The 15,967-nt window shown below is 44.8% G+C and overlaps 1 protein-coding gene across 2 annotated transcripts; it reads left to right on the top strand.

Moving 5' to 3' along the window:
• Positions 1-400: 400 nt before the first annotated feature.
• sgms2a (sphingomyelin synthase 2a) lies at positions 401-8,401 on the top strand. Of its 2 annotated transcripts, none has more exons than XM_056586281.1 (6): positions 401-559; positions 3,482-3,946; positions 4,674-4,791; positions 5,272-5,425; positions 5,733-5,899; positions 7,524-8,401. In XM_056586281.1, the coding sequence occupies exons 2-6, from the start codon at positions 3,495-3,497 to the stop codon at positions 7,707-7,709; spliced, it is 1,077 nt and encodes a 358-aa protein (XP_056442256.1). In that variant the 5' UTR covers positions 401-559; positions 3,482-3,494; the 3' UTR covers positions 7,710-8,401. The 2 variants fall into 2 exon arrangements, with proteins under 2 accessions (XP_056442256.1, XP_056442257.1); XM_056586282.1 differs by lacking the exon at positions 401-559 and adding an exon at positions 2,233-2,256.
• Positions 8,402-15,967: the final 7,566 nt, after the last annotated feature.

Here is a 15,967-nt window from a genome sequence, read left to right as displayed (position 1 = left end):
ACGACTATTATAAGAGTGTACGAAATGTGTCCCTATTGCCCAAATGTGTGGTCCAACTGCTTATGTATTCTTTGCATTGTCCTAGATGTTGCGTCTTGCTGCGTTTCAGCCTTTATGTATATTCATTTATGTTTTCATGAATCCATACAGAGCTAGTAAAACGCTTTTGCTGGTCGTGAACATGTAGGTTTCAACACGAAAATCTATTTGCATTGAAAAGAGTCCCGGGTTTAATACGACACTTTAGTGCGTGATATTTAAAGGAATAGAGTTGAAAAGTAACTCGCCCAGTGGCTAGTTAGAGGCTGCGCTCGTGACTTAATGACAGTGCAGCCTCTATCTGTTCCAGATGAGGATGGATGGAGATGGTGCTGATGATGACTACATGCGCTTGGGGAGGAGGAGGGCTCAGAGGAGGACGACGAGCCAGCTCTAGCCTACACTTGGTGCAAGTAATGCTACATCTCTCACACGCACACCGAGCAAGGCGCAACAGGAGACATTCTGAGAGAAGGAACTGGAACTACATTACGACCCCCTAGGAGGACCCCCGATTCAGGTAGGACGAGATAAACGTAACGTCATGCACGGAATCAGACGCGGTCTAGCAGCCATGATGTCACGATTAGATAACGACACATTTGTCATCGAGGTTGCGACTTAAAAACATTTACTATTTGTGTCGGATTATGAAGAAGCGTTTATATATTTTGCTGTGTATTTATCAAACAGCAAGTATCCCTATAGTGACATATGACGTTTCTGTAACCTACAACTATTTGCAATAGAGATTATTTCGATAACGTTGATTGGCCTTTATCTTTCTAATTAACAGCATTCAACAGGTGTTCATAATAGCCTACTAATGTAGGCTAGGCTACTACTTCATTAGTGTATATTATGTAACCTTATGTTATGCTATATATTGTAGTATTTCGAAGAGGTATAGCCTTTTGATGACTTCTGCTAATTGGATTAATCAGGCCCGATTAACATTTCCTTCGCCGTAGCACCTACCTCCATAGATTGCATTGAACGTGTTAAGCGTTCAATGCACGTTTGGGACTCTTTGCCACTCTAGCTTCAACTTAAACCTGCGGCCGTACCGCACACACAGCCTGTTTTGCTGTTGGGAGTGCTCCTCTGTAATGTTCAAAACCTGGAGCCTCCCTCGTTAATGAACCTGACATTACATCGAGGTTACGCCCCACGTGCGGTTTTGGAGTAGGCCTACCGAGATCCGCCCTCTGGCCCTCGTATTGTACTGTCATTTTAGGATCCCAAAAACGTTATATGTGCCATTTGCAGAGTCAAAAATATTGTTTTACCTTCTTGCAAAAAGGCTTTGTGTGATCAGGAAGGCTACAATTGAAACACAATAACTTTTTGATACTTGCATAAATGTTTGATGTTCCATTTGTAGTGTTGCAGATAGTTTCTTTGCCTTTTTACAAAAAGGTTTTAGTTTAGAAGGATGGAAAGTCTTCACATACACGTTTGTTCTGCTTCCTCTATTCAGAATAACAAAATGTAGCATGCTTTGCACACATCACAGTGCATCTTGTCCTGTATTTTCCTCCATTCTGCTGCATGGCGTAGTTTTGCATCTTGTGTGATTTAGTTTGGTCAAACATGTGACCAGACCGTCCTTGAGCAAAACACTCCACAATACACCTGCTGTCAACATTGAATAATTTATCAACATCGATCCACATCGTCCCATTTAGTGGTTCCGAAGAAGACTCCCCCTTTAAAAAGAAAAGCTGGGGAACATTATGAAATAAGTAGACTAAATACTTTTCATTATGAGGGGCAGATGTTCAACCATGCTGTATAACAAGGTGCTTTAGAAGACACAATTTATATTTAACTTTCCCTTTTGATGATGACTACAGACTCCACAGAGAGGAGGAAAATGAGTGACTACCGTTGGCACCCTGTCATTATAACCTCTCCTAAAATAAAATGGAGTCCAATGTCCCATGTTTCCCTTAGTGCAAAATACAGCCTAGGAGGCAACAGGGCTTGGCTACGACTTGAAATAGCACTTTGGGAAGCGCATGGAGTCAGCCCAGTCATTCATTACGCTCTGACCATTTGGGATAGGCTCATGTGCCAGTTTTCCACCACCACCTTCACCACCAGCACCACCCATCCCTGCTAGCAGCTAGATTCCAGAAGACTCCAAAAGCTTCCTGAATGGCCTGGCTTCTCCTTTGACCTCCTTGGAGACAGTGTCGTTTTTGCAGTCCAATGGTAAACACAAGAATAGAAACAAAAGCGTTCACTGGGTTTTATGACTAAACTGAGCTATCTGACGTGACTTGTACTTGTGTATAAGCCTCCTGTTAGGAGACCTGTGAAATATGGGGAACTTATTCTTAGATGAACTAGGTAATGCATGATATCATATGCGTAGTTTGCCCCCTGTATGAGTACCTTCTTGTGTCCACAGAATTGGTTTTACTTTTGTGTCGATTTTCTTGTGCCAGTATTCAAACATTTGGGGCATGATTTAATCTTGTCTGCTGTGTGAAAGGGAAAGGTTGGTCTTGAGGACAGAACAACTGACATTTAACGTATGCAGTCATAAGAGTAACAACTGCAGGTCGGTGCCCTAGCAGCTGTCAGACAGCGCAGCACATGGTTTGTATGTCTTGGACATCGACAATGTTTTATAAACACCAGCACGTCTGCCTCTCCAGGCTTCCTGGTTATTTTTAATGCTAAAAGAGCCCAAAGTTGTGCAAATATCTTGGTGCTATATTGGCTACATGATATGATGGAAAAGGCGTTGTTTCAGGCCAGTATTCCTATATATATCTTTCGCTGGTGTTGTCAATTTCTCCATAGCTGTTTCGGAGCAAATTGATTCTTTCTCACTGTCTACCTTGCATTAGGGTGCACTCTCATTGTTTTTTTGAGCCCATTTTTTGGTTTGTTGCCACATTCGTTTTTGAGTAAGCGTGCTATATGCATCCCTAATGACATTTATAGTGAGAGATTGTGGGCCTGTAAAATCCATTAATGGAGCTGTTTCAGGGGCTAGGAGCATCATCTTGCCCGAGGGTCTCTCATGGGATTGTTTGTATTTAAATGTTACAGTTTTGGTCATCTTCTTATTGTAAGTTCAAACATGTCTGAAAAGTATGCAGAATGAAGTATGTTGAATAAAATAAATCATGTGAATAAAAGAAAACACAATGTTTAATGCCAAAAGTATTTACCGTTGTATAAACAAATAGTGCAACAGAACACAGCATTGCCATTTACTAAACAAAAGGGCAAAAGTTTAAACATTACGTAACACATACAGTATATATATATATATATATATATATATATTTATGCATACATTAATGCAGGTATAAACTATCAGCATTAAATCAGTCGCTACAGACTAAGGTGAAAAAAACTAACAACACTCAACCGCAGCAAAATGTAACGCAAAGAAACTCATCCCATTGTGTTCTGTGTCTAGCGTTCCTGCCCCCATGGCTTCGCAGGACTTCTCCGGCGAGCAAGGCCCTGCCGCAATCAGCCTAGGCACGGGCATGGAGGTGGTGGCTCAGGCAAAACAGAACACTAAAGCCTGCCCCGTCCACACCCCCGTCACCAGCGACGCCAAGCGAGGCTTCCGCAAGATGCTCGGGAGACACACGGACTACGTCAAGATTGCCCTGCCGGAGCCCAAGGCCGGCCGCTTGCCCATGGAGTGGTGGAAAACGGTGCTGGCGTTCTTCTATGCCGCCTTCAACCTTGTCCTCACCACGGTGATGATCACAGTGGTGCACGAGAGGGTCCCTTCCAAGGAGAGCAGCCCGCCACTCCCTGATAAGTTCTTCGACTACATCGACCGGGTCAAGTGGGCGTTCACTGTGACCGAGGTGAACGGCATGGTGCTGGTGACCATATGGCTCGTCCAGCTATTCTTCTTCAAATACAGGTGAGATCTTCCATCACCGTAACCCCTTGGGAGTTGTTTTTCTCCTTTCATTAAACTTTGAATAGCATTTGAGTTTTTATTATTAAGCGAAAGAATTACAAAGCATCATCATCGACATGCCTTTTAAAGGGGACCTATTATGCTTTTTCAATTTTTATGACCTATAAACGTTGTTATAATGATTGATAGTCATGTTTAACCATACACAAAAAACGATGTAGATTTTCGGGAAACTCTTCCTCTCATTTGGGCGCTTTCTGCCTTCTCTGTCAACGCTCGGTTTCTTCCTTCTCCGCCCCCTCGCCCCCCTCCTGCCAACCCAACTCCGTTGTGATTGGTTACCTTCCTTTTAGCGTGCGCACGGGCAGATTTGACCAGGCATATGGGGGCGCGGCAGGAGTGCCTCTACGCGTAGATGATTTCCCGGAAATGTGAACAAGTGAATCGCAAACGTTGTCCCGAGTGTTTAGCGCTCTGCACAACCACCCCAGACTGTCAGTAGGGAATACGTCGAAATGCATGTACGTCATTATTTGACACTTTAGTATGGTTAAACATGACTATCAATCATTATAACAACGTTTATAGGTCATAAAAGTCGAAAAGCATAATAGGTCCCCTTTAAGGAAACATCAAGTAAGCCATTCTACAGCAATGGAATTACCTTTACTTTCTGTAGAGAAATCAACTCAATGAAAGTCGGCTCTGGTCCCTCATGTTGTTTCAGGTCAATAGCAAGCAGGCGGTTCTTCTTCCTCATTGGTACACTGTACCTGTACCGCTGTGTCACCATGTACATCACAACCCTCCCCGTGCCTGGCATGCACATGACCTGCGCCCCGAAGGTGAGAATAATCACTCAGACTGGGATAACCTAGTGGCGCTAAGGCTGTTTGACTCCCAGGTAGGTGGTCAACTTAGTCATCTCCAAACCCTATGCAGTATGGTTCTCTGAATCTTCGGTCCATGTAGACAACATTTTGACTAGCTTGTAACTGCTTGTGACTGCGCACACTGGTCCACATCTTGAAAACAGATGAGTAAAATTCTATCTTCAAATTGGCCAATTTCATTGGCCAGAGAATCAAAGAGCCCTAGATTTTGATAGAACAATATGTGGGCCCCATGCAGGTTAGCCTACTAGGTAGTACGTTTAGCATCTCGCCACTTGTTAACCGACACTACTGTTTGTCAGAATGAAGTGAACTGAGGGACCGAGGTAATAAATGGTTTGAATAATCTTCGGCTTCACTCTAGTAACCAAAGAATGTCATCAGATCGGGTTGACCTTGTTTACTTACTTCAGCCTTTCTTTTTGTATGTAGCTACACGGTGATTCCCAGGCTAAGCTCCAGCGTATCCTCCAGCTGATCTCGGGCGCAGGGCTCTCCATCACGGGCTCCCACCTCATGTGCGGGGACTTCCTGTACAGCGGACACACGGTCATGCTCACCCTCACCTACCTGTTCATCAAGGAGTGTGAGTAGTCACAAAACAAAAACACATTTCTTTGTATCTAAAGGATTTGTTTGTAAATGGAATGAATAGAGGAACATTCAAATATTGTATAATGCCTTACCCTTTTATGGTCTTTAGGTAAACAGAGTTGTGGTTCTTGCCCCAAGTGTCACTAGCACCATGATTGGCAAACACTGGTATAAGACTGGTTATGCTGTACTATTTATCAATACAGTAACTTCCTATGAAGACTTAGGTCTCCATTGATGCTGCGTCTCCTGACGCTGCGAGATTGGTCATGAAGCATAACATCCTCTCGTCTCTCCAGACTCACCGCGGTCATTCTGGTGGTACCACCTGCTGTGCTGGCTGATCAGCGCAGTGGGCGTGGTGTGCATCCTGGTGGCCCACGAGCACTACAGCGTAGACGTGGTGGTGGCTTATTTCATCACCTCCCGCCTCTTCTGGTGGTACCACACCATGGCCAACCTGCAGGTCAGTACCACACACACACTGTGTTAAGTCTATGGCGTGGGTGGAGAGTGTGTGTGTGTCTCTCGTCATGTCTCTCTCTGGACGCGTCTTAAGTGTGTGTGTGTGTGTGTGTGTGTGTGTGTGTGTGTGTGTGTGTGTGTGTGTGTGTGTGTGTGTGTGTGTGTGTGTGTGTGTGTGTGTGTAGCTTTGTCAGTGTGTATAAGAGTTTGTGTGTGTCTGTGTGTGTGGGCAGCCATTAGCCTTGTTGTTTACTTAAGTCAGTTTACACAAGGAGCTCTCCCACATCTCTGTGGAAGCCTAGTGATGCATAGCTCTGTTTTGCTGAGGGAATTTACCTCTAAGGTACTAAAATAATGACTATGTAAACATAGGAATATATATCATTTGAAATTTGTGGTTGTATATTTTATGGCTATTATAAACTTTCAACATTATAACCAAGAAAGATCGTCTGTCTGGTTTTAACCATCCTGTACTAATAAAATAAACTCTACTAACCTTGTCTTGTCTGGCTAATATCAAACCAAAATGGGACAAACCAAACTGGTTTGTCCCAAGAGTGACCTAGTCACTCTGATACAATGAGGTGATTTGGTTCTCATACAGTGTACAAATATTACATTTTAGTGCGGAACCTTGAACTTTTATTAGAAAGTGAGAAGAAAATAGAGAATGTAGTTGATCTTGGTATTGAGTTGATTGCACATTGGCATCAGAGTTAGGTGAGGTTGTTCAAGACACTGTATACATGTCTTATAGTTTTTGCTCACACATACACATTTAATTATCCATAAATTAAAGGAGCATTTCACCAGTGGAGGCATGAATATGTATTGAAATTGGGTCCTATATGTAGTCGAATAAAACTACTAAAAATAAAATAATTCTAATTTGGTGCCGTCTTGACCGAGAAAAGGCAGAAAGTGACTTTTTGGCGCTTGTGGTTTGAAGACAACAACTCCCACCATGTACCACGATGCACAGCTTCGCTGGCCACTCCCGCTGATCTAGATCTCCGCCTATCGGACACCTCGCTGTTCCATCTTCCAAGCTGATACCGCAAGACTGCTTGAAAATCATTCTAGTGAAGAGTATTAGTTGGTGAACTCAGTGAATTGTACTTCAGTTTTTATCAACAGCCTCTGTTAGCTTAGCTTCAGACGCTGTGGATGTTAGTTTCTGCTGGTGTAGTCCCACCCACTGGCACTGCTCTAATAGGTCTGTAGCATCAGTGGGTCCCACCCTAGGGGGTGGGACTAGTGCTTGTAGCCTTACGAGAATCCTCCCCTCTTACACTTCCTATTTACTTCTACGCAAAAATCGTCATATTGCGTCATCTTAAACAGGAAGTGTTGGAGATCGATACGGATCTCTCCAGTCTCTCCAGAAAATAAGGGAATGATGCACGACCATTCAAAAATATGAGTGGGTTTCTAATGATACAAAGCATAAAGGAAATGGGTGAAGTTTCCCTTTAAGGAATCCAAAATGAATCCCTAAAACCAAACCACATGTTAATATATAAAACGTACATCAGGACTCCTGGGATGTTGATATCATACCTTATGCCATCATGGCATAAGGTATCTAACCCTTATGCCATGTGGTGATATCTTCCTAACAGACTCTGAAGTGTTCGCCCAACAACTACCTCACGCACACCTGGTGGAACCCCGTTTTCAACTTCCTGGAGAGGAACATCCAGACGGCCATCCCCTGCTCCTACAGCTGGCCCTTCAGCTGGCCCCCGGCCTGCCTCAAGAACCCCTGCAAGAATTACTCCATGGTCCAGAGCACCCGGGAGGAGTGAGGCCGTCTCAGAGGGCCCAGGGACTGTATGGCCATGCCTGGTTTCTCACCCCATTAGCACCCCTGGGACAATCAGTTGATGGGTCCTTTCAATCAGTATTCAGAGAAGGTGTGATGAGGTGAACATGGAGCAGATTTGTATTTGTATGGTGTGCTAGAGTTTGGGCGGATTTCAGGAGTAAACGATGGTATCATACTTGTCATTTTATGTGTTTTACATCATTGTAACTTATTTATATCAAGGTTTTTTTTTAGGGTCAATGTCGTTTTTTTGGTTTCTCCATTCATGATTCTGTTCGATTGGATTAAGAAGATGTAAAGACGATGTTCATTTGGGACCCATTTTTCAGGAGTAAAGTCAGTATTAAGTGTTAACTATATGCAAGATAAAGTATTTGCTCTCGCTCTCTCTCTCAGCATAGATGGAGGTGGGTTTACCTCAATGTGGTACTAAAGTCACAAGTTGCCTTAGAAAATGTTTTTTAAGTTGCATATATTGGATCAATTGATTGGTTAATTATTATTTAATTTTTTTTGTATCGATTTTTTATTAATTTCAAATGTCTGTGCAAAATGTGCAAAAGATTTAATTTTAGGATATGGTCGTAAAAACAGACAAAAGTTGTATTGCTCGTTTTTCCTTGTACAAACCACGGTCTGACATATATTCTTATACCACAATTTAAATAAATAATTACAGCCTTGCACCAACAATGTTTTTTTAAACACAAAAACAGACGGCAAAATAAAAGATATTGATACTTCCAGAGGTGCGGGAAGTAGAGGTGCAGGAGGTGCTGCAGCCCCCCCTCCTGGTGGCGAAGCTTTAAAGATGGATAATTCTTTAGAGAGGGATAATTTTAGTAGGGATAATTATTTAATTATCTTCAATGTGTATTGGTCAATCACATTTGTCTTGACACGATTGCGATTCAGCCTACGCATAGCATGCACGCACACTCACAACCAGACACAACAACGACGAAGAAGTTCTAGAGTGGTCTGCAGAATACAGGGCCTGTGTAACACAGAATCTTTAGAATTCTATCAACACTACTTAGTACCCCCCCCCACACACACACACACACCTACACACACTTTTTTTTTTCTGACGTAGCCTACGTCACACAGGGAGCGGAGGACGGTTGCCTCCGTGAAGTCCATTAACTCCTGATAATGGACACGGGCATCATCCTGCTTATACCATGGTCACTTGCCAAAGAAAATAAATTAAGTTTGACTTATACCTGGAATAATCATCACCCTTCCGTAAGGTTCTTATGCAACGGAAACATTCTTCAATCCTCCAGTAAATAGGACGGACCTTAGCTACGACTTAGCTAACGTAATGCATTGTACATATTTATAATTCGAAATTCGAATTATATTACAGCCTTTATACGACAAGTACTCTAGGGTCATATAACCGCATTGTCTGATTACAGTTTAATTCATTTTTCACAATTTACCAGCTCTCGTTTTGAATACCGAATCACCGCGCCATTCGTTTCAATGGGAATCGCGGTAACACTCCGCAAGTAGTCCGGTAACTTGTCAACCCCAGTGTCTTCAGTTACTAAGCGACGTCAACGTCTTTGGCAGACTATTTCTCTGCTGATCAACACTACGAATGCTGGTAACAAATGAATTGTAAAAAGACACACTGCGAAGTTCGGACTGCCGCCGAAGCTTCGGCGGCAGTCCAGCAGCTCCGGCGGGGGGAGCTGGGTGGCAGTCCGACAGCTCAGCTCCGGGAGTACAATCCCTTGGCTTTCTCCTCCATGTCGCGGTTCAAAATGGACTTCAGAGAGTCAAGACCAAAGTTCCTTTCCCCCAATTCTTCTCAACCATGGCCGAGATAACCCCCACTAAGAGTCTTCACTTGTTGTGGAAGTACCAGAGACGTCTTTATGATTCATAATATCATCCGAGGCTCGCAGCTTTTGGCCGTGATATTAGATATAATATTCTATAAATACCTATATATTATATATTAGTATTATTATTATTATATTATATTATATTATATTATATTATATTATATTATATTATATTATATTATATTATATTATATTATATTATATTACATACATATAGAGCTCCACGAGTCCGCAAACAGCTACAATCACTTCTCCTCCATGCTGTGGTTCACTCTGACAGCTCATTGGTCAATGGGCAGCGGCAGCGGCAAGATTTTTTTCCTAAATCTATTTCCAGCAAACAGCTTCAAAAAATGTTTCCTGGAACTCATATACTATGTTAACCTGATGGGAAAACACCATAATATGTCTCCTTTAAAAAGTTAAGTTGAGCGGACACAAGACGAGATTTAGGTCAACTCTTCAAAACGTCCAGAATATATTGTAGCACCGGGGCTATGTTTTTTGCATTGTTTTATACCACTGCTATTGGTTGCTGATGTGTTCCCATCATGCTTTGCTTTAGGAAGACAATTAAGAAGACAGTTAGGAAGACATTTAAGGCAACCACACTCCGGACCAACTGCCCGATTCGCATCGGTAAATGAAGTCGGGCTATTTAATCTGGCCGACTCGAACACCGACATGGGCGGTACACACCTACGGGATTACAGCCAACGCCGTACGTCCCGCGCTTGCGCGAGATGTAATGTCTCCAAAACAACAGGCGGCGCTAATCTGTATTGTTGGCCAAAAAAAAAGAAAACCGGAAGTAGCAGGTCCTCTCCAGACCTCCTTAGGTCTATCCTCCACCATGGTGATGAATTGTTGCACGAGCTCTTCGATCCACATTATTCAATCAATCAAAACAATGCCAAACAATGCGTTGAGAGAGTGTGTCGAAATCTTCTTCGATTGCACTGTTTATCTGGTATGTTTACCATCCTCACTTCCGGGCTTCACTGATTCGCTAGTCAAGCTGCTAGCCCTCCACCAATCAGAATGGTTAAAGAATGACCGACTCGAATGGCCGATTACACATGTTGAATCGTCTGAAATTAACGCCGACGTGGCCGATTTGAGCGACCACACCAAATAGACTCATGACACCGACGCCGTTTTTCTCACCAACGCCGATTTTCGGTGCGGTGTGGGCTGCCTTTAGGAGGAGCGTTAGTGAAGTCAGAGAGTAAATGTTAGGCTCTCGGTTGAGTAAGGTCTTGGTGCACTCTTGGAACGTTACAATAAATTCACCGAAAGAATATCACGCCTCTGCTTTTTGACATTCGCCACATTGGTGTCACGAGTGGGATTTTATAAAAAGAATAACCGCACGAAGATGCCGATGTCAAGAAGATATCTCGCGAAGAAACTTTTCGAAATTGAAGAACTTCTTAAGCGTCTCGGCGAAGATCTGCCTGCGGAGATGAGTGATCGACCCGACGGGTGCCAGTGCCCCCCGCCGCCATACAAGACGAGTGACCAGCGCAGAGAGACTGCCAACACTGACCTGCGACGCCGAGAGCTCACCGCTGATCGCCGCCGAGGTGAAGGCGTCGCTGGCTGCCGCCGTCGAGAGGGCGCCGCTGACTGGCGCTGAGAACTCACCGCTGAGAGCTGCCGCCGTCGACAGCTCGCTGCTGAACGCCGCCAATGAGAACACGTCGCTGGCCGCCACCATCGAGAGGGCGTCGCGGACCGACGCTGAGAGCTCGCTGCCGATCGTCTCCGCAGAGAGGACGTCGCTGAACGCCACCGAGAGGGCGCCGCCGACTGCCGCACCCCTGACCGGTGCTGCAGGCTTTCCCATCGCTAGCCCGGCAACATGGACCAACTTCAAGCTCCCACGATATGCCGCATCACAACCCTGGAGTCATACCTAGCGCAAGTTGGGCTGGCTGCAGCGAATAGGAGCAACCAAGACACTGCTGCCCATGTTTCGCTATAGCACTGGAGGGGAAGGCGCTGCAGGTGTTGCTCGACCTAATTGCCCACTGAGCGACTAGACTATGCGACGCTGGCGGCTGCAGTGGAACGACGCTTTGGCCAGCAACATGCGTGACCAGCTGTCCCGCCGGTGCGTGAGACGCTGGGTACTTATCACACCAGACTCACACCAGAGACACTGAGAGAACACCTCTGCATCAAGGCACTGCATCAGATCCAGTGATAAGATGAACCACGAGGCCAAGGCGAGGTGACGTGACTACTGCCGAGACGACAGCTGGTAGGTGTCCACAAGGGGAGATCGGAGCCAGAGAAGGGTCTTCATTCTTCCAAGGGGAACTGCGCTATCATTGTCAGGTCCACAGATGTCATGTCTACAGTACGCAAAGAACTTGTTTGGAACATAAAAAATAACTTGCACCTACTGTCATGCGACGATGACTACAAGCTTGCGAAGGACAACACCAGCGACAGCAAACAAGATTTGGAGTCCACTGATGAAGAAAGTTGTGTAAACTATATCCTTAACTATATGCAGTCTGATACCTCACTTAAATCCGAAGATGAGGGAATGTCTGATTTGTTGATGTTAAATGACCTGGTTAAACACCCACAACTGTGCCAACCATGATAGAGGGCCACACAACATTTTCACACGTCAACGATGACACGTCAACCACCTCACACTTTACTGCCCTTACAACCACGGCAGACCACACCAGACAACAACATGCTAACCTCGACACAGACATTACCACTCAAAGTGTTGACCAGCTACAAGCAATGCACGAAGACCTCGGAGAAAAGCTTCAATACTACAAAGATATGGCTAGCACACAGTAAGCCAACCAGCCTAGGTTAGCCACCACATCACCAACTCCCATGTCATGACCCACTACATGTTGACAGAAAGGAGAAAGTGGTCTCCTTAAAGCACCTGTCTTACCTGCAACGGAGGGAATTCAAGGTCCATGGGGGACAGATTAGGGACCAAAGCTCTGATATCACATATAACAGTATCAGCAAACAAATAGACAAAGGAGACAGAGAGGGCTTCACAGAGACAGAGGTCATCCGAGGAGTACTGAAGTGTGTAAAACTTGGTGCTTTGAAGGACATCTGTGAACAGAAGGGCTTTCTCCGATCTCATCTGTATGAAAAGATAGGCACCGAACTGTTTCAGGATCTAATGGGTGCAAAGCAAAATGAACATGAAACCCCCCAGCAGTTCCTCTATCGCATGATAGGCCTCAAACAGAAAATCCTCTTCCAGTCAAAGCAGGCAAACGCAGACATTCACTATGACCCCAAGACCATCCAGCGAGTTTTTCGGCACTTCTTTTACCAGGGCCTAGGGTCCAAACACACAGACATTCGACAGCAGCTGAGGCCACTCATCACAACCAACCAAATTTCTGATGAAGACATCGTCAGCCGGGTGATGAAAATAATCAACTCTGAAAATGAATACCAACGTAGATTGGATAATGTCTCCCGACAGAAAACAACACACACAAACAGTGTTTGAGTTGATGGGGATCAGACTTCAGACACTAAAGAACAGCAGACAATACAGCAGCTCAGCGCTCAAGTGGAATCTTTAACCAACATGGTTGCAGCTTTAATAAACCAGCGAAAACCAGTGGTATATGCGACTCACTCAAAGACTCTACCTGTCCAAGCACTAGGCCGACCTCATGCACAGCCACACACCCCTCCTACATCTTTCCCAGGCCAGCTCTCCCACACATGAAAGGGTAAAATGCTTGTCTGCATCATTGTTTTGTGTGTGGTGAATCAGGACACCGGGCTGTGGGCTGTTTAAAGAGAACCAGGCAGCAGGGAAACGGGAACCGGCCTTTGGTGAGGCCATTCCACAGTTCCAGTTCCACTCAATAACTTCCACACTGAAGCAGCTACGGCCACGATCAGAGTTGGTAAAGAGGATGTGAGCATCCCAGCTGGAAAAACAGTGCATGTGCGGTGCAGAGTACCAATTCCTACCACGTCCAACCCTGTTGTGAACCTGCAGAAGGGAGCACACCCTTGGAACAATTAAGTGTCGGGAGGGTATACTGGAAATTAATAACAGCATGTGGCATCTTGTCAACGTGCCTGTTTCTAACCACAATAAGCATGAAGTAATTCTCCCAAAGAGAACTCAGCTGGGATCCAGAAGACAGAGACACAACAGATTGAGAAACCACAGGGTACAACAGTTAGGGCTGAAGTCCACAATGTCACCGCCCCTGAAACCCCCCCCGACTGAGCCCTGGCGACCACCTGTTGACCTCAGTCATCTTGATCTTGAACAGCAGCGAATGGTTGAGGAAATGCTGTGTGAGGAGTCTGCAGCATTCGCCCACAACGGCGATGACACAGGGTGTATCCCCTCTCTTCAGATGTCTATCAAGCTTAAAGACGACTTCCCTTTTCAGAAGTCTTATGCTTCCATCCCAAAACAACTGTACAAGAAAGTAAAAGAGTACATCCAAGATTTGATTGTGAAAGGATGGATCGTGAAATCACACTCACCCTATGCCGCACCTATTGTTTGTGTCAGGAAAAAGGATGGCTCATTGCACCTTTGTATACTGTCAACTATCGAGGGTCTGTGCAATAGCGTGCAGTGACCCTAATTTTCAGTGGGGCAGAAACTATTGGCGTATGACCACACCCACAATTTATGTTTTTTAAATATATTGTAACGAGCTGGGTTAATGTGGTTCTGTTATTATGCGTTCAGCAGCAATACAAATGTTCTTATGAGTTGGGTTATGCACTAATGTTATTAGTGGAGGTTTATGGGGGATTTTCTCGCGAGAAGGGGAGGGTCCGAAAGCAACGGGTTGTTTTGATTTAGAACTGTGTTACAGAAGAATGTTCGGGTGGTCACGGTGATCGGAGATAAACTTTGGATATGCTAAATAAAGAGCAGGATTGCAAGCTAGACATCGCCTGTTTATTCAACGCTGCACCACCGTGGGGTGAATTTTACATACATAATATTGTATATTATATATTGTGGCATCCCGCCCCATAAACCTCGGCCCGGGCGGGTCCGAGGTGAGGTGGTGGACGGCATATACCGCCGCCACCCACCGACTGGCGACAGAGAGCACCACTTCTCTCTCCCCAATCAGCGTGATTGGGGGACACCTGCTGGATGGAGCAGGAGCCACGTTAAAAGGGCCACGAGGACAGACAGAAGGGACCGGGAACCATGGAGAGCGAGGAAGCCCAAGAGACGACGACCCATTAGAGGCTCACGGAGACCCTAAGTCGATCTTGTTAATGGACCCTGTATACCCCGGTTTTCCTGTGAATAAATGCCAAGCAGCGCTAGAACCCTGACTTTTCGACTCATTTGTACCTGGAACCCGCACCAACGAGTACCGGGTTACCACAATATATATATATAATACAATATTATGTATGTATATAATCTCAAGGGTCTCAATGCGGCTTTGGTGGTCCGTGTCTCCCCAACGTGACGTCGTGCAACGCATTCTGGGGGAAATGACAATCAATAGCAAACCGCTAAAATAGTAGCCTACCTACTTTTTCGTATTACATTCCGTTTTGTGATACGTAACAATATTAAATACAATGGATAACAGTTTAAATCTTTATTATCAACAAGCAAATTGCACAAATTCGTTGGAAAATGTACCCTGCAACACGGCCTTTAAAGGTGCGGCCACACCAGACGCGTATCTCGCGTACTTCGCGTATAAAATCGCCATTTTTTCCATAGGGAACCATTGGTTTACGCGCGTATTACGCGTTTCACGCGTTTCACGCGTATAAGCAACATTTTACGCGTGTATAGCGCGTATATTTACGCGCAATACGCGCTATACGCGCGTATATCGCGTATATCGCGTACATTTCAAGAGTTCAAAAAATTTAACTTTTATTACGCTCATACGCATGACGATTAGCCGCGTTGCCCAATCAGCGTTGAGCTTGACCCGACGTCACTGGCAGAGAGTAGTGAGCTTGGACAGAAGCATACGGCCGACATCTTTCTTTATTCTGTGTGGAAATAGTAACATAGTTACGCCATTAAATGCTTTTATGGAAACATTTCTAGCGAGAAATGTGCATTTTACTTTCATAATGTTCGCTCGGTGAATGTGAAGGATGTTTGGTTTGATAGTTATGACGAAGAGGGAACGCTCCGTTCACTTGCATGGACAGAGTCTCTGGTTACTAAGCAACCTCAACGTCTTGGCGGACTATATATCTGCTGATCAACACTACGAATGCTGGAAACACACCAGACACACCATGTGAAGTTATTTAACCCGATTATTGTTATTTATATCCAAGATTATTTAATCTAACCCAATCTAAACTCTATCACCCAAACACGGCGGCGTTTGGGTTT

This window comes from Gadus chalcogrammus, chromosome 3, assembly GCF_026213295.1.
Source record: "Gadus chalcogrammus isolate NIFS_2021 chromosome 3, NIFS_Gcha_1.0, whole genome shotgun sequence".
In the NCBI taxonomy this organism is placed as follows: Eukaryota; Metazoa; Chordata; class Actinopteri; order Gadiformes; family Gadidae; genus Gadus; species Gadus chalcogrammus.
The sequence above is the reverse complement of the archived record's forward strand: the minus strand, read 5'-3'. Positions and strand labels throughout refer to the sequence as shown.